A 19312-nucleotide genomic window follows, 5' to 3' on the forward strand; every position below is an offset into this window, starting at 1 on the left:
GCCCTGCGCTGAGCGCTTTCACGTGTTTGATTTCATTCAATCCCCTCAACAGCCTTTGAGGTGTATGTGATTCAAGCCCATTTTACAGAGAAGTAAGAGTGAGGCCCTGAGAGAGGTACCCCAAGTGTGTCTGGCGTCAAATCTATGCTCTCAGGGATGCTCAGCCTCTTCGGCTACGAAATATCACCTCTGTCAAGGTCTCCCGAGATCCAGTTCATTCCATACGCCCTCGCTTTCCAATGATGCCCACTTCTCACCACTTAAACTCTGATTTTTGGCAAACTAGCCCAAGAGAACTGCGCAGGCGCTTTTCTGAGCCGCCCCCCCCAACTCCGCCCACAGGGCACAGTTGTGTGCGTGGAGAAACTCGGCGAGCCCCGCCTGAACGTCACCACGCAGGCGCAAGGGCGCGTGCCCTTCGCTGCCGCCTCTAATTGGCTACCATGGGTAAGGGCACCGCCCAATGGGAGGCGTGGATAGTGAGGGGTCCCGCACGCCTGGAGCAGAGAGGGTCTGTGTCAAGAGCGGCGGGGGTTGCAGGAGGCTGGCGAGACGGGTGAGGGCGCCGCAGGGCGGGCGGGGGACGGGAGCGCTGGGCGTCCGGAGAGGGCGGAGGGAGAACGAAGGGGACACCGGGGGAAGGGGAGGGGACGAAGAGCCTCGGGGCCTGCGCTAGGGCGGGAGCGGCGTGGAGTGGAAGGAGAGTGCTCCTTCCTGTGTGCCCTAGAGCATTGAGTTCTCCTTGCGGCGTGCAGGACCCTACCCTGGAGCCCAAGGCCCCCACCCCTGCAGGGTACTCTCCCGCAGCGGAGCTGGTAAGTCTGGTCGATGAACAGGGACGTGTAGCGGAAAAGTTGAACTTCCAGGCTTCCGGTGGGTTCTTTCCTGGAAGGACTTACTGATCTCCTGTGCGAAAAGCCCCTATCTCCTCCCCACCAATACTACACTGTCCAGCAATTGAGAAAGGAGGAATGTAGACTAAAAGTCCCAGTTTTAGATTGCTCGGGCCTCCTTCCAGAGGGACATTTACTGGGTGCCTACTTTGCGTAAGCCTTACAGCAGGCTTTGGGCCTCACCCCATGGGAGTTGTGTTTGGAGTGTGGCTGTAAACAAGGAAAAACTGAACTCTAGGGCTCCGGGCTGACTCCTTCCCGGAAGATTCTTTACTGGGTGGCTGTTGTGTGCAGGACCCTGGCAACTCAAATACTGGTGAGGGAGTTGGAGTAGGTAGTTAACAAAAAGTGACTCCTGGGCTTTTAGTGAATCATTTATTCGAAGAGCCCTTATTGGGCATCTGCTAAAAAAACAGGGTCATTTGCTGGGCTGTGTCACCGTGGGAGTACAAGTCCATTGGGAGCATTGGTCTGTTGCGAGACGTGGAATGGGCACAGGGAGAGTTAGACTCTCATGCCTCACTTCCTGGAGCGAGTACCATTCATTCACAGAGTATCTACTGAGTACCTGTTGTGGGCTAATCACTGTTCCTGGTGCTGGAAGTACATCAGTTATGAAGACACTAACTTCCCTACTCTCTGGGACCTTAATATGAGGAACTTTGCCTAACCTCTGGCACTAACAGATGAGTTAAACAAGAGATGGAGACAGTGGAGGTTGGATTCAGAAACTCAGCTGTGAGGGGTGCTGCCACTTGCTGAAGCTCAGAGGCCAGGGTTGTGTTGACCCCACACATGTAGAAAGGGAGATGGGGGCATGGAGAGCGAAGTTCAGAAGTTAAAAATGCCCATCCCAGGTCCATGGGTTTTTGGTGACATCAGCCCCTACAGTGAATCAGCCCTGCTGTGCCTACATGCTCAGTCTGGAGAGAAGCACAGACTGTATCCCAGGCGGGTGACATTGGCTTTTATAGAGGTGGCACAGATTACCATAGGAACTCCAAGGAGGCAGGAGTGGACATCCCTCTGAGGATATAGAGAGATTGTCAGAAAAGGCTTCACAAAGGAAATGCTGGGTAGGGTTTTGCTAGACCAGAAAAAGAGAATTTTCTTGGCAGAAGGAATAGCAACAGGGAAGACTTCGGGTTCAGGAACATTTCTGGAGAACTATGAGTCATGATTCTGTCTGACCTTTTTCAGGTACCAAGGTCTTCCTGGTCATCCTTGGTGACAAAATAGCATCAGAGAGGGGAAGTAAGAGCTGGAACTCAGATTCAAGTCAAGGGCAATCTGGTCCAGAAGCCTGTGCTCTTGAACTCTTTGCTGTATCTCTGTGTGTCCTTACAGTAGGAGGAAAGGGGGTGCCCAATGAGAAAACCAACCAGGCAAAGGTCAAGAGGCATAATGAGACATGTGTTCTTAGAAAGGGTGCAAGTGGCACTCTGGGAAAGGAGAGATAATAACATCAGAGGCCAAACTGAAGGGGACCTTTCACTGTCTTACAGGTGTCTGGCACCATGGGGCCTGTGTGCACTTCTGAGTCTCATGTTCATTGAAAACTAAGGCACCAGCACTGGATCCAGGCTTGCTGAGTGATAAAGACTGGTGAGTGAGGGGACGAGCCGGGAAGATCCTGAGCCGCGCCCCCATCCTCCTTGGTTCCTGACATCTCACCAGCTCTGCCATCTTTCTCCAGGCACTGTCCTCCCCAGCATGGCGGAGGTGGCAGCCAAGGTGGCTGAGGTTGCTGAGCTACCCGCACAGATGTCTCCAGGGGCAGTGGAGATGTCAACACCGATGTTCGGGGAGATGACGGAGATGTCAGGGATGTCAGCAGAGGTGACTGAGATGACACCAGGGGAGGCCCTGGCCTCATCCCTTTTCTTCCAACATCACCAGTTCATGTGCTCTGAGTGTGGCAGCCTCTACAACACGCTAGAGGAAGTCCTCTCACACCAGGAGCAGCACGTGCCCACCTTTGCTGAAGACGAGGCCTTGGCCACCCAGGATCCTGGCCTTGATCCGGAGCTCATGGCAGGGACCGAGGATGGGCCTTTCCAGTGTGGAGAATGCAGCCAGCTCATCATGTCCCCCAGCGAACTCCTGGCCCACCAGGAAGCCCACCTCCGGGAGTCTGCAAGCCAGATCCAGTACCAGTGTGGGGACTGCCAGGAGCTCTTCCCCTCACCTGAGCTGTGGGTGGCCCATCGCAAGGCCCAGCACCTTTCTTCTGCGGCTGGTGAGCTGCCAGGGCTGCCCCCGCTGTCCCCACCAACACCACCCCCTCCACCCCCAGCTCCACCCGAAGTTAAGATGGAGCCCTACGAGTGTCCCGAGTGCTCTACCCTCTGTGCCACTCCCGAGGAGTTCTTGGAGCATCAGGGCACCCACTTTGACTCCCTAGAGAAGGAAGAGCGTAATGGGCTAGAGGAGGAGGCAGATGACGAGGAAGATGACGAGGAAGACACTGAGGAGGAAGAGGAGGTGGTGGCAGAGGTCAGTGATGGTGCTGTGGGAGGTGACAGGTCCCCAGCTGGCCAGGCCCAGGGCTGTGGGGATTGTCCCCAACGCTGGGCCTCCGCTGAGGTGCGCCGGCGACATCGGCGGGCCTCCCGAGGCCCGGGACCGGGGACCCAGCCCTTCCACTGCGGCCAGTGCCAGCGCAGCTTCAGCTCGGCCAACCGGCTGCTGGCTCATGGGCGGGCCCACGTCGGGGGCACGCATGAGTGTACCACCTGCTCCAAGGTCTTTAAGAAAGCTGCCTCCCTGGAGCAGCACCTGCGACTGCACCGCGGTGAAGCACGCTACCTCTGTGTGGACTGCGGCCGCGGCTTTGGCACAGAGCTCACGCTCGTGGCACACCGGCGGGCCCACACCGCCAACCCCTTGCATCGCTGCCGCTGTGGCAAGACGTTCAGCAACATGACCAAGTTCCTCTACCATCGGCGCACGCATGCAGGCAAGAGCGGGGCGCCCCCATCCGCAGCAGCCGCGGCAGCCACAGCAGCAGCCTCCCCTGCACCCACCGAGCCCACGCCGCCCCCCCTGCCACCTGCGCCGCCCACCCAGCTGCCCTGCCCACAATGCTCCAAGTCCTTCACCTCGGCCTCCCGGCTCTCCCGGCACCGGCGCGCTGTGCACGGGCCACCCGAGCGGCGGCACCGCTGCGGTGTCTGCGGCAAGGGCTTCAAGAAGCTGGTCCATGTGCGCAACCACCTGCGGACACACACGGGCGAGAGGCCCTTCCAGTGCCATTCATGCGGCAAGACCTTTGCCTCCCTGGCCAACCTAAGCCGCCACCAGCTGACCCACACGGGTGTGCGGCCCTACCAGTGCCTGGACTGCGGCAAGCGCTTCACACAGAGCTCCAACCTACAGCAGCACCGGCGGCTGCACCTGCGGCCTGTGGCCTTTGCCCGCGCACCCCGCCTGCCCATCACTGGCCTGTACAACAAGAGCCCCTACTACTGCGGCACCTGCGGCCGCTGGTTCCATGCCCTGGCCGGTCTGCGGCTGCACCAGCGTGTCCACGCCCGCGCCAGGCCTGGCCCCCCTCTGCCGCCACCGCCAGCCCCACCGCCCACCCCGCCCCCACCCCCTGAGCCTCAGCAGACTATCATGTGCACCGAGCTCGGGGAGACCATCGCCATCATCGAGACATCCCAGCCGCTGGCGCTTGAGGACACACTGCAGCTGTGCCAGGCCGCTCTAGGGGCCGGGGAGGCCAGCGGGCTCTTGCAGCTGGACACGGCCTTTGTGGGCCGCAGCTGAGGAGCCACAGGGAAAAAGCTGGGTTGCCACAGCAGTTGTGGGCCTCTGGGGAGCACGGAGACACCCCCTCCCTACAAGGGTGCCAGCATCCACCCTGGCCTCTTAGCCACTGACTCCTCACAAGAGCGCTGCCCAGGTGTGTCTTGCCACTTTTCTCTGCCTATGGGGAAACTGAAGTTCTGAGGCCTGATGTGATCCGGCTCAGGGCACCCCACCCACAACCCATCACGGGGCTCGCCAGGGCTCTGTGCTCTGCTTCCCTCACCCTGGTGCCCAGCTACATCAGGTTACCTTTCCTGAGCCCCGAGTATGTGCCACTTCGGTGTTGGGCACTGTCATATACCTCTTCAGGCCCTCGCTTGTCCCCAAGCCCTCCCCTGCCCTCCCCTCCCCTCCCCTCCTCTGGACCCTGGGCTCCCGGGTCTTGGCTCTGCCTGGTGGAGAAAGGTACTTGGCTTCTTTGGGCTTCCTTAAGCTCACTTTTGACAGTGTGGCAGGAAATCTCTAGTTACCCAGGTACTCTGCTAGGGGCCAGGTGATGCTGGAGCCCCAGCAATGACTTGGAGCCAGGCTCTACCCCAGGTGGTGCACAGTGGGGTAGGAGGAACACCCAAGTACAGACGGCCTTGCTCTCTTGAGTCCCATGCAACTCATTGATTCATTCAGCCTGGGAGTCCTCAGGCCTCCCTCGCACATGCTGGGCAAGGCTGGGGTGGGAGAGGAGTTAGGCCTCTGCCCTGCCCCTGGGGAGCAGGCAGATCTCAGCTCTGGGATCCTCAGGGCTGTGATGGGAATGTGCAGGGAGGATGGGATCCCAGAGCAGGGAAGACTGCCCCCACCTCCCCCACCCTCCCCACCCCCCCACCCCCTCCAAGAGGAAGTAGTCCTTGAGGAAAAATTAGGAATCTGCTAACAAAAGAGGAAGAGAATGTAGCAGACAGCACTGCAAGGAGGGCGAGTTCTTGGTATACTTGGAGACTGTCCAGTTATTCACAGCTACAGTGACAGCAAACATGACTGCCTAGCCGTGGCAGGCACTGCAGCTAGCCCTGTACGAGGATTATGACCCGGAGGGCCCGTGAGGTGATCTCTGCACTAGCCCCGTTGTATGAGAAAATGGGCAGAGACTGGCCCAAGGTCTCACATGAGGCAGCAGTATCACGGAGATTTGAATCCAGGGGGATTGTTCAGCCCATCTCTGTAACCAGTACCGTTGAGGGAGTTTGACCTGAGACAGATAGGGGCAGCGAGGGATGGGGGGAGGTTCAGAGCAGTACTCAGAGGAGGATTTGCTATACCTGGAGGAAAAGTGAGCTGGTTTCACAGAGCAGGTGGTTTATTGGGGCCTCGGAAGATCAAAGGTCTTAGGAACAGGAAGGGATCCCCAGCCTTTTCAGAGGTTTCCTAAGGTGGCACTCCTTTCTTTAAATGGAAGTAGAGGAGTTAAAGCAGGTCCCTTTGGTGAGTTCCCGCCAGCCTCTGTAGACTGAGGCGTTCAGGCAGTGGGGGGCTGTGGCTGAAGGTGGTCTGGGAGGCAGACAGGCCCAGACCTGGGAAAGCCAGGAAGGCATGCCCCAGTAGGGTTGTGGGGGGTCAAAAGTGGGGCTTCTGCCTCCCCCGCATGAGGGTGGAGCAAGGGGGAGGTGGAAGTTGGTCTAAAAGGAAAAGGACAGGACCAGAGGAGTGGGAGGAGGGGAAGGGACCCCCTCAGTGACCTTGTGGCTGAACAGATATGAGCAGCAGGGAGGTGGGGGACCAGCCCTGCTCCCCTCTGGCCTGCTTGCTCTGCATATTCATCTTACAAACAAGGTGATACCCAAAGGGTGTTGAGCAGGGATTGTTCTGGGCAGTATACAGATGCCCCTGGGGCTGGCCTAAGCAGACTGGAGTCCAGATGCCACAGCAACAGTCCCTAACATGTTCAAATTTCTCTTTCTGGGCCCCTGGCTGGCTAAGTCAGTAGAGCATGCAACTCTTATCTCAGAATCTTGAGTTCAAGCCACCGCACCCCCACAGGACAGAGTTTACTTAAAAGCAACAAACTCCTTATCCAGTGGAGGACATACCAGTTGCTCCTCCTCAGGCCCCCCCCCTCACTTGTGGGGCCTCCTGCCCTCACATCCTCCATTGGCACCACATGAAGGAGCTGCCATTGCCCTCTGCCTGTGACCCCCTGTCTGGCCCATCATGTTTTTGAAGCAAGTGGAAGCAGCCAGGTTCTCTGCATCAACCTTCCCAGGCTTGTCACTTCCAGCATCCCCAGATGGGGGCCAGATGTGTGCCCTGTTTGAAAGCTAGCTCAGTGGGTTAAGCTGCTGCCTTCGGCTCAGGTCATGATCTCGGGGTCCTGGGATCGAGTCCCGCGTCGGGCTCTCTGCTCAGCAGGGAGCCTGCTTCCTTCTCTCTCTCTCTGCCTGCCTCTCCATCTACTTGTGATTTCTCTCTGTCAAATAAATACATAAAATCTTTAAAAAAAAAAAAAAAAAGAAAGAAAGAAAGCTAGCAGAGCTGTTAGCTCTGGGGGACCGCATCTCTGCCCCGTCAGTGCCCACTAAGAGTCTACATCCAGGCTGTTTTGGCCTGAGTGACCACGCATACGGTGTCCTGTGAAGCAGCAGGTAGTTCGGGCTGTGGGACACAGCCAACTGTCAAGTCTGAACTCTCCCACCTCTACCCTGTGGCCTTGACCCTGGATCCCCCATTCTCTCAGTTATCACCTGGGGAGGACAGTGCCTGCCTCCCTCCTGAGGCAGAAGAGGACGATGGTGGGGTCCATGAGGCTGGCTTTCCCGCGACCTCTACAGTAGGTGAACCAGACTGGTCATCCCCACACGTTTGAAGGAGAGCTGAGGCCAGGGGAGGCTGGGCACGTGATCCCAGGCCGGGACTCAGGCCTCTGGCAGCCCAGCCTGGCTTCAGTCTCCGCAGGTCCCTGCCTGAGAGGTCCTGTCCCAGCACAGTTCCTCAGGCACCTCCCCCACCTCTGTGGAAACAAGGTAGCCAGACAGGAAGCAGGTTTTCATGCCAATAATTTATTGAACGGAGGTCTGTACACAGGCAAACCTTACTGTGGAAACTAAGACATCAAGAGCTCCCCAAACCCCACCCCCTCGGCCCTCCAGGGTGGGGAGAGGAGGGAGGAGACCTTAGGGGCAGAGGACAGGAAGGGGAACACAGCTGTAGAAGGAGGATGGGCCAGGTTGGACGGTGTGAATCGACGTTTTCTTTAAGAAAAAAATTATAACAATCTATTTACACCCGGGGGGACCAGGGAAGGGAAGAGGAATAGACGGGCTCGTCTGGTTCTATTTACAAGGGACACAGGAAGGGAGGAGGGATTGGAGGAGTGTAGGCCTGGGAGGAGGGGAGGGGGCCAAGGGGGTAGGAGGTCCTCATGCCTCCAACCCCCTGTCCTTCCTTCTCTGCCCTCCCCACAACCAGTTAAAATCCTCTTAAAAAGCCCACCACAGGGTGAGGCTGGTGAGGGAGGGACTGGAGGTAGGGACAGGGACTCATTTACCTCTGCCCTCTAGTCTAGGGGCCCAGCCAGGTCAGGAGCTTGATGGGCTATGGCCCTCCTTCCCAGCCCCACTGGGGGCTCCCCGATGGAAGGGTAGTTTGGTGGGGCCCTCAGGAAGAGTTGGTGAGGGGAGCTGTGGCGTCGGGTGTCTGCCAGTCCGAGCCAGTCTGAGCCTCACTTAAAGCTGAGGGGGAGGAAAAAGACAGTTACCCTTGGCCTCTCAGATCTCCCACCCAAGAGCAGGACCCTGGTGGGAGAAGCTACATCAGAAACAGACAGCTGCTGCTTTAGGTCCAGCTCCACATACTCAAATGCCCAAGGGCCAGGCTGGTCACTGAGTGACTCACCAGAGAGCTGGGCCTCACAGAAAAGAGGGCACTTAGAACTTGGCCCCGACTCACAGCACTACCCTGAGGGAAGGTAGGCCCACTGCTGCCCAGTTGGATTTTCTTTCCCAAAAGACACAAGAAATCTGAGTTTGTACATGCAATGGCCTCAGTTTTTAAATGTGGACAACAAATTTAACTTTTTGTTTGTGCAAACCAAACATACATCTTTGGTTTTCCAGTTAGCACTTCAACACAAATACGTGCAATCTGGCCCCAAAAAGGTGGCTGTCTGCACATGCGCACTCAAACATCAACAATTCCCATACCCACGCAGGGAACTCGGGGGCTGTGGCAACACACCAGCCTCCCAGGCTGAGGAAGGCCTTCATCTGCAAAGAGGGCCTCCGACTTACCTTGTGAGGATGGAGTGAGGGTGGCAGTGCCCGCTGGGGACCTCAAGTGAGGAGGGATGAGAATGGCATTGAGAGATGGTTGGATGGAGAGTTCTAGAAACAGGAATGGACATGCCCAATCAGGACGCAGGGTGTTGGGAGACCAGGTCAAGGCTGAAAAGGGCCACCCCAGGTAGGGACCCAGCTCTTGGCAAGGACAACGGACGTGTAACCACTGAACACTCAGTGACAGACTGGAAGGGGCCCAGCACGGGTGAAGCCACTTCAGGTCTCCTGTATTGGGGGCATCTCCCGAGCACCCCCAACCCCAGCATCCCACTCCTATCTTAAACACCAAGCCCCCTTCCACAACCTTTGCCTGCCCTTCTGGTTCCCCGCATCCCAAACTGTGCCCTCACCTCCAGGACTAAAGTTGAAGAGGGGGGGAAGCGGGCGGTTGTTGGGGAGCTGGGTTCCATGACATCGCAGTTCATCAAAGAAGCTGTGGGCGCAGGCTTCCAGAGGGGAGAGCCTTGAGGACGGTGTGTACTCCAGCAGGCTAGAGCAGAGTGCAATGGCCTCCGGCGGCGTTCGAGATTTGAACACCTTAAGGGGAGGGGACGGTGGTCAGGAGGGTGAGCCGCCCAGGCCCTGTGGACTCCTGCACCCCCACTTTCCAAACAAGGCAGAGCTACTGAGGGGAAGCCACATTCCTTCGGGTGAGCAGCTCACATGGGTCCCATCATTGGACAGGCCCTGCAGAGAGCCTGTTTCACCAGCAGAGAAATGGCACTCTCAAACTCACCGTGGACCCTCAACTTCCGGAGGATGGAAGATGCCGTGAACTTTGAAATCTGATGAGTTACGGACCCACTCCCAAGCCCTACAGCCAAGACTCTACAGCCAGGTCCCCAGACCAGCTGGCCTCCAAAGGGGACCTCGGCCATGCTGCCTGAGCCCCCAGCCCTGCCCCACCTTTGTCCAAGGATGAGCTTTAATCTGGGGAAATTTGAACTCCGTGTAGTTGGGGTTCATCTCTCGTATCTGTTCCCGGGTTGGTGTTCCCAGCACCTGGAGAGGGAGGGAGGGCTCTGAGCCAAAGCCCCTATCCCTCAGCCCCAATCCCTGCCCACCCCACTGCACCCTCACCTTGATGATCTCCACCAGCTGGTCTACCCCACTGTCCCCAGGGAAGATGGGCTGGCCCAGGAGGAGCTCGGCCAGAACGCAGCCAGCTGACCACACATCTGGAGGGGAATGCAGGGAGGGTCAGGGCTGCCCACCCAGCCCCTCACAAAGGCTTATCTCCCCCACAGTCATCCTGAGTGCCAGGAGGGAGCCCCATTTTCTTGGCCCCGAGAGGAAGCACCCTGCTCAAGGTCCTACACAGTTTAGGGACACGGGAGCCTGCTGCTGAACCTCCAGGTCCACCTGGCCACGCCACACTGTGCAGCCTGTGCTTGCCACCTTCATTGCCTCTCTCCCCACAGGAACCCCAGGAAGTCCCTGCTGTGCCTCTAGCCTCCAGGTAGCCCAACGTACCTCTAACAGGCTTCTGTGTTCTTGGGGCCTCGAGAAGCTCAAGGCTCAAGTCCTAGGCCTAGACTCCATCCTGCCCGCGGGAACAGCTATAGGCAGGCAGTCTTGCCCCCTCTCTGGTATGTACCTCGGCCCCCAAGGCACAAGTTCACCCCTAAGGACCACACAGTTTCTTCACATTGCTGAGGGATGTTCTCTCCCAACCCTTTCACTCGCTCTCCTCAAGCCTGGAAAGGTAGCACTGTCATCCCCACTAATGGGGAAGGTCCTGGAGGCCCCCCGGTGGGCAAGTCACACCCTCCAGCTGAACCGCCTGGCCTCCAAGGTTACAGGCAGCTCCTCCCCCACCAGCCCCTCCCCGCTAGGCCAAGAAGGGAAGGCTGACTGAGAGGCTCTGGAGCCGGAGTGGACTCTGGAGTCAGGTCAACTTTCAAAGCCCAGCCCTGCCCAGCTGTGCCCAACCCCAGCAGTGCGAATGCAGGCAGGTGGCCTCCCCGCTCTCAGCCTCAGACTGCTCATCTGTGCAACGAGCAGACACCAACACCGCCCTCCAAAGTTTGTGAGGACTGGATAAAAGAACACAGGTTAAGCTTATACACAGAGAGCAGCAGACAGCCCACAGAAAGAAGGAAAGCCGCCAGGCCGGCCACTCCCTGCCCCCCCAACCCCGCAAAGCTGACCAATGGACGAGGTGTAATCGGTGGCTCCGAAGATCAGCTCCGGGGCCCGGTAGTAGCGAGAGCAGATGTAGGAGACGTTGGGCTCCCCCCGCACCAACTGCTTTGCACTGTGGAAACAGAGGGCCAGGAGTAAACAGAAGGTGAGGGTTGGCGTCCCCCCATCACCCCTTCAGCCACTCAGAGCACCCCAGGTCAGGCCCACCTGCCAAAATCGCAGAGCTTGAGGACAGCAGTGTCGGGGTCCACCAGCAGGTTCTGGGGCTTGATGTCACGGTGACACACCCCCTGGGAGTGGATGTAGGCCAAGCTCCGGAAGAGCTGGTACATGTACACCTGGCAGGGGGCAGGGGACAGGGCAGCTGCAGCCGAGCCACACACACACACACACATACCCCGCCCCATGCGTGCTACCCCTGGGTCTTCAAGCGTTAGTATGAATCACTCAGAGGACTTTTTTAAACAGGGACCCCAGAGTCCCGCTCCCAGAGTGTCTGATTCTGAAAGTTCAGGGTGCGGCATTTGCGACAGGCCCTCCCAGGTTGCTGCTGCTCCCCACTTTGAGAATACTGCCTCAGCCACACACCTCAGAAACCTGATAAAGAGACTCGGACGGCGGGAAGGCCTTGTGGGAGCCAGTCTCTCAGCTCCACAACCACTGGCTATAGGAAGGGCTCAGTGTCCTCCGCCTGCCAGTCAAACCACCCACAGGCTAGCCTCTCTCCAGCTGGATTTTCCTGCCACTCTGCCTCCCACTGATTAGAACATAAGTGCCAAGAGAGCAGGGATCTTGGGGTGTTCGTCACCGCCGCGTCTCCCAGGGCCTAGACCAGTGCCCGGCATGGAGTAACTGCGCAGTCCAGCTTCCTGGGCTCCCCTCCTCCTGTTCCCTCTGCCCTTGGCTACAGATGCCGGCTCTTCACCCTACCCCTCATGGGCTCCCAGAAGCCTTCCTTGATCCTTCTTACCCCCAAAGCAGGCAGGCCTGGGGGCCTGTTTCCAGAATTCCCTGTGCTCCTTCTAGTACGGCAGTAGCTAGTCATCTATAGTTCTTTGTGACAACAGCTGTCCACTCAGGCTAAACTGAGAGCTCTTCCAGAGCAAAGCCTGGGTCTCCGTCAACTGGCCTTCTGAAATTGCTCAGTGCTGGATCCAGCACACAGGCAGCCACAGCACAGACTCACCAAACCAGAGGGCTCCCCTCCCAGGAGGCACAGTCTCCCAACACCACAACCAGTAGGGCTCTGTGGCCCATATGGGGTCAAGGTTCTTAAGGCCGGCAGGAGGAACAACCTTCATCAAACTTGAACCCACCCGCTTCCTCCCTGTGCAGAAGGCTGCTGCAGCCTCTGCTCTCCACATCAGCCCTCAGCTCACTGATTCACTCATCCATTCATTCAAACACCTGCTGAGGGATTGTAACATGCAGGACCCAGCACCAGGCCCTGGGGAATGAGCCTGCACAGCGATGAAGACACAGGCTTTCCTCCAGCCCTGCCTCCTTCTCACACCCCCTCTGGCAAGGGTCCAAAGGCCAGGACTTGACCTCTCTCTCTTGGCATTATCAGGCTCTGCGCTAACTCCACCAACACCGCTAGTGCCCCTGGGCTCCCAGCGGGGACCCAACCAGGTACCCTGCAGTCTCACCAGACCCCAATCAGCCTGCCTCCTTGATGTGGTCAGGCCCCGGGGGGGCCTGCCCCGCCTTGGGCAAGCTCTATGACAGTTATGGAGACAAAGATAGGGAACTCAAGGGCTCCAGAAAGCAACATCAATTTGGAGGAGAAGGGAAGCCACAGAAGACAGGAGGATCCAGGGCCCCTGGCTCTGTAAGCCCCGGTCCCAAAAGCCGGCTGGCCTGCCTGCCTACCCACCTTGACATAGATGATAGGGATGGTCAACTTGGCCTTGGTGAAATGGCGGGCCACCCGGTATACTGTCTCGGGCACGTATTCCAGCACCAGATTTAGATAAAGCTCATCTTTCTGCAGAGAGCAAAGGAGAGGTGTGAGGCACTGCAAGGAACAGGCGGGGAAGGGGAGGGAAGGCTCATGGGGGATAACGGGGGAAGGATTGGCAGTCGCAGGAAAGGCAGACAGGAGCAGGGGTGGAGGACGCCCCCGCACAGCCAAGGTCTCACCTTCTCCCCACTGGAGTAGAAGAAGTATCTCAGCCTCACGATATTGCAGTGGTCCAGCTTACGCATAATCTGCAGCTCTCGGTTCTTGGGGGTAAAGGGAAAGTGTCTCAGACAACAGCCGACTCTCCCTGCCTCCCCACTTCTGGCACCCCTCACCACAGCCCTGCTCCTCCACCCCTGCCAACAGAGCCACGCACCGACTCCTTGCATCCCAGCTCCAGGGCCCCTCTGGGGCACCCCCTAATTCCTCACCCCAACCCATTCTCCCCACACGTAGGCTGGAGGCCTATGGGCTAAACCCAACCTACAGGTGAGTTTTTTTCAGCCCACCATCCAAAAATCTCCAATTTATTGCTGACCTTTGAAAATCAAATGGCTTCACCTATAAATTCAGTTTTCCAGCTTATCTTGAATAATCAAATGTTGTGGCCACACAAGACCCAAGTGACAAAAGATGAGTACTCCCCACCCAATTCACCCCAGTCTCCAGTCCTCTCTACTGCTTTCCCTAGAGACATCCAGGTCCTTAAACCCTGACTTGGATCCTGAGTCCCAGGCTCCAGACTTTCATCTTCCAAAAGGGGGTCTGGTCTCAGCCTCTTCTCCGAGATAGAGTCTTGGTCTCTTCGCTGTTCTCCATTCCCCTGAGTTCTGCCCCTGGAACTCCTGCCCTCAGATCCCTCTCACTTCCAGGCCTCAACACTAATCAAATTCTGAGCCACATTCTAGAGATCCTCCTGCCCAAGGGTTCTCACTGCTAACACCAGGCCCTGACCTGGTTCCCTCCAGGTTAGGCTCAGGTCCTTTATGTCCAGAATGACCTCAGCTCCAAAACACCAGTCCTTGCAATGCCAAGTGGCCCTCAACTTCTACCTCTTCCATCTGCTCCCTGTTCCCTGGACCTCCACTAGGTTACAGGGCACAGCTGTATGAGGAGGAAAGGGCACCCCTTCCTCAGGGGGACAGAGCCCCACACCCAGCCACATGGTCTGGCTGGCTGGATTTCACCCCACACTTGCCAGACACCTGGGTCAGAGCATGACCTTCACAAACACACTCATCACCTCTACCAGCTTCCTTCCCCTCTGTGCAGAAGGGTAACTTAATGAGTAAGGTTGGAGGCTTTAGAATCAGACAAGCCAGAGTTTCGTCTTGCCGCAAGTCAATTCTCTTATCCGACTCTCAGCCTTAATAACACACCAATACCTACCCTCCAAGAATCTTCACGTGAATTAAACAAGAACTTGCCTACAAAGCAATTCACACCAACCCAGAGCCCAATAAACATCAGTTCTGGGCTCTCTCTAAACCCACACTCCCATCTTCCACACAATTCATGCCCTTCTGCTTCCCTTCTCTGGCCCATGTTCAGATCCCGTGGAAACCCAAGTTTAGCGCTCTCACTAGGGCCCTCTCGCCCATCATGCCTGGTCATACTTCCTTGTCCCCATTTGCCCCAAGCTACCTTGAACCTCTTGTCCTGGAGAACCTTCTTGATGGCCACCAGTTCCCTGGTCTCAGCCAGCCGTGCCTGGTACACGACCCCAAACGAGCCATTGCCAATCACTTTGATGTCTGTGTAAGCCACCTCCTGGGAGCGCTCCGGGCCTTGGCCGAGAGTGGCTACCACTGTGGTCACCTTTCCGCTGTCACCTGGGGAACAAAGGGGATACACGATCCACTGACCTTCCCTTTCTTGCCACCACCCAATCACAGGGCTGTGGGAGGGAGGGGACATCACTATAGGATGCTCACTGGGGGCCTCCTTGTCCCTTCCTTGTCTTTGAGCAAAGGTGGGTGTTGGATGCCTCTAGGCGCCCTTTCTCCTCTTCCCTTCAGGGAACCCTAAATCCTGCCTCTTCTCATGTGGGAGGCCATGGACAACTAAACCTCTTGCTCTTCAAGTGTTGATAAATGGTAATTTCTACCACTAGTAAGCAGTAAATCACTGGTTCATTTTGGTTTGAGGGCACCCTCAAATGTCTACAGGTTGACTCTGTCCGCTCTGAGCTTACTGCCTCCTGGGGCCCCTCCTGACTGGGGAAAGCCTGACCCAACCTCTTCCACTTACTGGAGCAGTAACCTTGAGGTACTTTTGCTTTAGGAAAGCACTAGCCTTCTGACAGCTTGGGGATAGTGACATCTAAGTACTCCTTGGTAGAACCAGTAACTGCCACTGGGTTTTGGTGGCAGAAAGGACCCCTTCAGGTAGGAGTGCCAGTGCCAGGACTCTCACTTTTTGAGGAGTTAGCCCTTCCCCAAATATTTCAGGGCTAGAAAAGGTGCTAACCTGACCTCTTCATCTGGTGTTCATCTGTGTCCAGAGCCCTAGAACCCTTCATGTATTTGGGTGGTCTCCAACGGACAAGTACTAAGTGATGGGAATGGTGAACCTGACCTCTGTTAAGAAGGGGCTATCCAGGTCTCAAGTCCTCCGAAGGAAAGTTGCAATTCCCAGTTCCATTCTCTAGACAGCAGCAAACTTTTATGGCATTCTTAGGGAAGAGTGATCCCTTTTCTTTGGGGACACTTTCATCAGTTCGTTTGAAATCAAATTCGATTTGAGGGGCCAATGACACCTTCTTTTGGAAGGAGATTTCCTACATAGCTATTCATCCAGAACCAATGACACCATACCTCAGAATAACGAAAGGGGTTTAACCTCAGATCCACAGTCTATGGGGAACTACGATCCTCCCTGACTCTGTTCCATTTTTGTGGAAAAAGACCCACCATGACAAGTTTTTTCGGTTTTTTTGGTTGGTTTGTTTGTTTTTAATAAATTCTACCCCTAACATGGGCCTTGAACTCATGATCCCAAGATCAAGAGTTGTATACTCTACCGACTGGACTGGCCAGGCACCCCAAGCCAAGCATTTGGAAAAGTGACTATGGACTTGATCTGCAGGATGCACTGATTCCCAGTTTGTCCTTTTTTGTAAGAAACAGTAACCATTAATTTCTACCATTGGGGAATACAGTTCTACCTGTTACAGATAGGTGATGGTAACAGGTCTTGTGCTTTAAAATCAAAGACTACCTGGGTACCAGGTTTGGGAAGCCTTGACCCTATCTTTCGGAGGAAGCCCAAATCCGTTTCTGTGTGATATTCACTCCAAATCCCCATCTCCTAAGGGGGAGCAAATTCGGATCCCCCTCTTTTGGGGTGATGGTGATCTTATTCTTTTTGGGAACAATAACTCTCTAGCCCCATTTGCAAGCGACGACGACTCCTGATGCTGTTGTCTAATGGATGGCAACATCAGATTCCTGTTTTTGAGGTTCAAGGATCCAAGACCTCGGTAATGGAAGAACAGGAACCTGTGACCCCTGTTTTTTTGAGGATTACTAATTCAAATCCTAAACTCCCAATTGATGGAAACCCCTCAAATCCCTTTCTCTGGGCGGGGGAGAGCTCAGATCCCATCTTCGGGAAGCACAGTGAACTGGAGCTTCTTTCTGGGCATATGGAAAAACCAGATCGACGTCTGAAGGGCTTCAGGAACCCTGATCTCCACCCCCACGGACACCGCGAATACTCACGGCCCAGCTTCACTCCGGGCGGCGGGAAGCTAGTGCCCGCACCGGGGCCGCCGCTGCCTCCTCCGCCGCTGCCGCTGGGGCCACCCCCGGAGCTCGAGGCCCCTACGCCCCCACCCATAGCTCCGACTGACGCCTTCCCACCGCCGCTGCCGCCCGGGCCGGAGGCCGAGCCCCCGGGGCCGCCACCGCCGCCGCCGCCTCCGCCGCCTGGCTCCGCGAACGAGCTGGTCCGCGCCCGGCCCGAGCCCCCAGGGCCGCCCCCTGAAGGCGCGCCGCCGCTCATGGCGCCGAGCGCAGGCCCAGGCCGCGGGGCTCGGGCTGCCCGGGCTGCCCCCGCCGCCGCCGCTGCCGCCGCCGCTGCCGCCGCCTCCCCCGGGCTCTGGCCTCTTCCAGGCCGCGCCGCTCGGGCTCCGGCTCCGGCCCAGCGCCCGCCGCGGGGCACGCCGGGAGATGCAGTCCGCCTGCCCTACGCGCCGCGGGCACCGCCCTCGGTCTGCACAGAGAACCGCGTGGCACGCCGGGAAATGGAGTCTGCAGAGGCCGCGGAGTCGACCGCGGGGTATGACGGGTCGCGTTGCACTTCAGGAAATAGAGTCCTGGGCAATAAGTCCCCGGAAAGTGTCGACGGCGGACTCTGAAGCACTTTGGGAAGTGGAGTCCGAGGCACACACTCACTCCACTCCAGCAGCTGCGAGCCCTAGGTGTGTTTCAGAAAGGTAGTCGCTGCCACTCTTTCGGTGAGCTTTGTAGACCTGATGCATGCCGGGAAACAGAGTCCAGACGCTCATTTAGTCTGTTGGTTGTGTATGCCGATCGGGTCTAGGGGCACTGCGGGAAATTGAGTCGGCGTCCGTGCTTTCGCAGCTATCGGGCCGTGAGGCAAGTCGGGAAACGGAGTCGTCGCCACGCCCTCACCGCATTGCAGGTGTAACGCGACTTCCAAAGCATGCCGGGAAATGGAGTCCCATGTGCTCCCCAAGCCCCAAGAGGACACTGCAATTACGGAGATAGGCTAAGAAATAGAATAGGAAGGTACGGCGTTCCTCCGCCCTCCTATGTCCCTGCTGGGAAATGTAGTCAACACCAAGGCTTCAGAGTAGTTGCTGCAGCGAGCCTTTGTGTCTTCTGGGAAATGGAGTTCAAGGCAGCCTCTCCATTTGACGGGGAGGAAATCTACCAGGAGCCTGAGCATGTTGGGTAATAGTCCCCCCGCATGCTGACCCTTTCTTTCTGAGACGCGGCTGCAGAGGCTTGCTGGGAAGTGAAGTTCAATCGGTGCTTTTGGGAAAGCGTGAGCCAGAGGTGAAAGACATCAGTCCCTTGGGGGAGACTGCAGAGTGTTCAACGCCTCCTTCCCCTCCCCAGGCCCCAAGAAAAAGCTAAAATTGATCAGGAGCCGCAAGAAAATGGTGTCCAAACATTCCAAGTTCCAAGTTTCCAAAATCAGGAAGGAAATGTCACCCACAAACAATTTGGGGAACAAAGTTCCCGGTGGTCTCACAGAACAATATGCTTCAAATACATTCCAGCTTTTTCTGCCAACGTGGGCTGCACCAAGAAGCTGAGACGGGTATTAAAAGGGTGAGGACAAAATTTGTTTTGAATCCCCTTTCAGCCTTTTGCGTCCTCCGCTTCCTAAGTTTACAGGATCCAGGAGGCCCCAAACAAGGAAGCCCGCTGTTGAGAGTAGTCTCGGGTTTTGTGCGCGGACTAGGTCGCCCTATTTATCGATTAATACCGGGTAAGACACTATCCCCAAAGGACGCTGGGAAACGGAGTTCGTGTGTGTGTGTGTGTGTGTGTGTGTCTGTCTGTCTCTCTCTCTCTCTCCCGGAAATCCTTAGAACTAGAATGAAATCATCTTCAGCCCACCCCCGCCTTGTAGAATAATGGGAAATGGAGTCTCTAGACTTAATTTTAATCTGAATCTCTGTTCATACTAACTGTCCTGCCCTTTCTGAAGCCTGAAGAAAGTCTCGTCCACTGGGACTGACTGCAATTCCCAGCGGACCCACAAGACACCCTCCCCCTCCCCCGCCCCCGCTGGGGCCTGCAGACAGTCTCGCCTGGAAGGCCGAAGCTTTCTCGGACTACATTAACCAAAAGGCAAAGCGCGGACATACTTCCGCTCCCTTTTCAATAAATGCGGGTGCATTCGGAACAGTAGAGAGCGGGTGTTTCTGGGAGTTGTAGTTTTTCAGCCAAATGGTGGTTGCTGCCCTCTGACGGCAGCTCAGAGATGAAAAGCAAAAATCTGAGTCAATCCTCAAACCTGGGAAATCATACCCGGGACCAACAAGGCCCAAAAGGGCAGCAGAGCAGGGGGCGGGATGGGGCGGTTACTTAACGGACAAAACTCACGGGATGCGCGCAGTGTACAGCTCGTGGGCAACCGCCACGAGGGGACTGGGGTCGGTGGGAGTCTGAGGGCAACCGCCTGAGGGAATCTTACCAGGATGTTTGCAGGCGTGAGAACATTTGTTGAGGGGTGCTAGGGCAGATTGTAAG

The 19312-nt window shown here is 56.8% G+C and overlaps 2 protein-coding genes and 1 long non-coding RNA gene across 4 annotated transcripts; 2 read left to right on the forward strand and 1 right to left on the reverse strand.

Moving 5' to 3' along the window:
- Positions 1 to 677: 677 nt before the first annotated feature.
- On the forward strand, positions 678 to 5302 carry ZNF526 (zinc finger protein 526). Its single transcript, XM_082710992.1, has 3 exons — positions 678 to 815; positions 2399 to 2498; positions 2590 to 5302. Exon 3 carries the CDS (start codon positions 2607 to 2609, stop codon positions 4662 to 4664), a length of 2058 nt encoding a protein of 685 aa, XP_082567118.1. The 5' UTR covers positions 678 to 815; positions 2399 to 2498; positions 2590 to 2606; the 3' UTR covers positions 4665 to 5302.
- A 2374-nt stretch (positions 5303 to 7676) lies between these two features.
- GSK3A (glycogen synthase kinase 3 alpha) lies at positions 7677 to 17184 on the reverse strand. 2 transcript variants are annotated; one of them, XM_082710994.1, is made up of 11 exons: positions 16805 to 17181; positions 14727 to 14914; positions 13262 to 13345; positions 12996 to 13106; positions 11327 to 11457; positions 11125 to 11231; positions 10055 to 10152; positions 9881 to 9976; positions 9325 to 9511; positions 8927 to 9019; positions 7677 to 8368 (listed from the first exon to the last, which is right to left on the reverse strand). In XM_082710994.1, the coding sequence occupies exons 1-11, from the start codon at positions 17085 to 17087 to the stop codon at positions 8295 to 8297; spliced, it is 1452 nt and encodes a 483-aa protein (XP_082567120.1). In that variant the 5' UTR covers positions 17088 to 17181; the 3' UTR covers positions 7677 to 8294. The 2 variants fall into 2 exon arrangements, with proteins under 2 accessions (XP_082567120.1, XP_082567121.1); XM_082710995.1 differs by lacking the exon at positions 9881 to 9976 and having other exon boundaries at positions 16805 to 17184.
- Positions 17185 to 18030: 846 nt separating this feature from the next.
- Positions 18031 to 18969, forward strand: LOC309853160. The gene is made up of 2 exons (XR_014305542.1): positions 18031 to 18545; positions 18768 to 18969. It is a non-coding gene; the product is annotated as an uncharacterized lncRNA (long non-coding RNA).
- The last annotated feature ends 343 nt before the right edge of the window (positions 18970 to 19312 follow it).

This window comes from Mustela nivalis (assembly GCF_964662115.1).
Source record: "Mustela nivalis genome assembly, chromosome: 18".
NCBI classification, from domain to species: Eukaryota; Metazoa; Chordata; class Mammalia; order Carnivora; family Mustelidae; genus Mustela; species Mustela nivalis.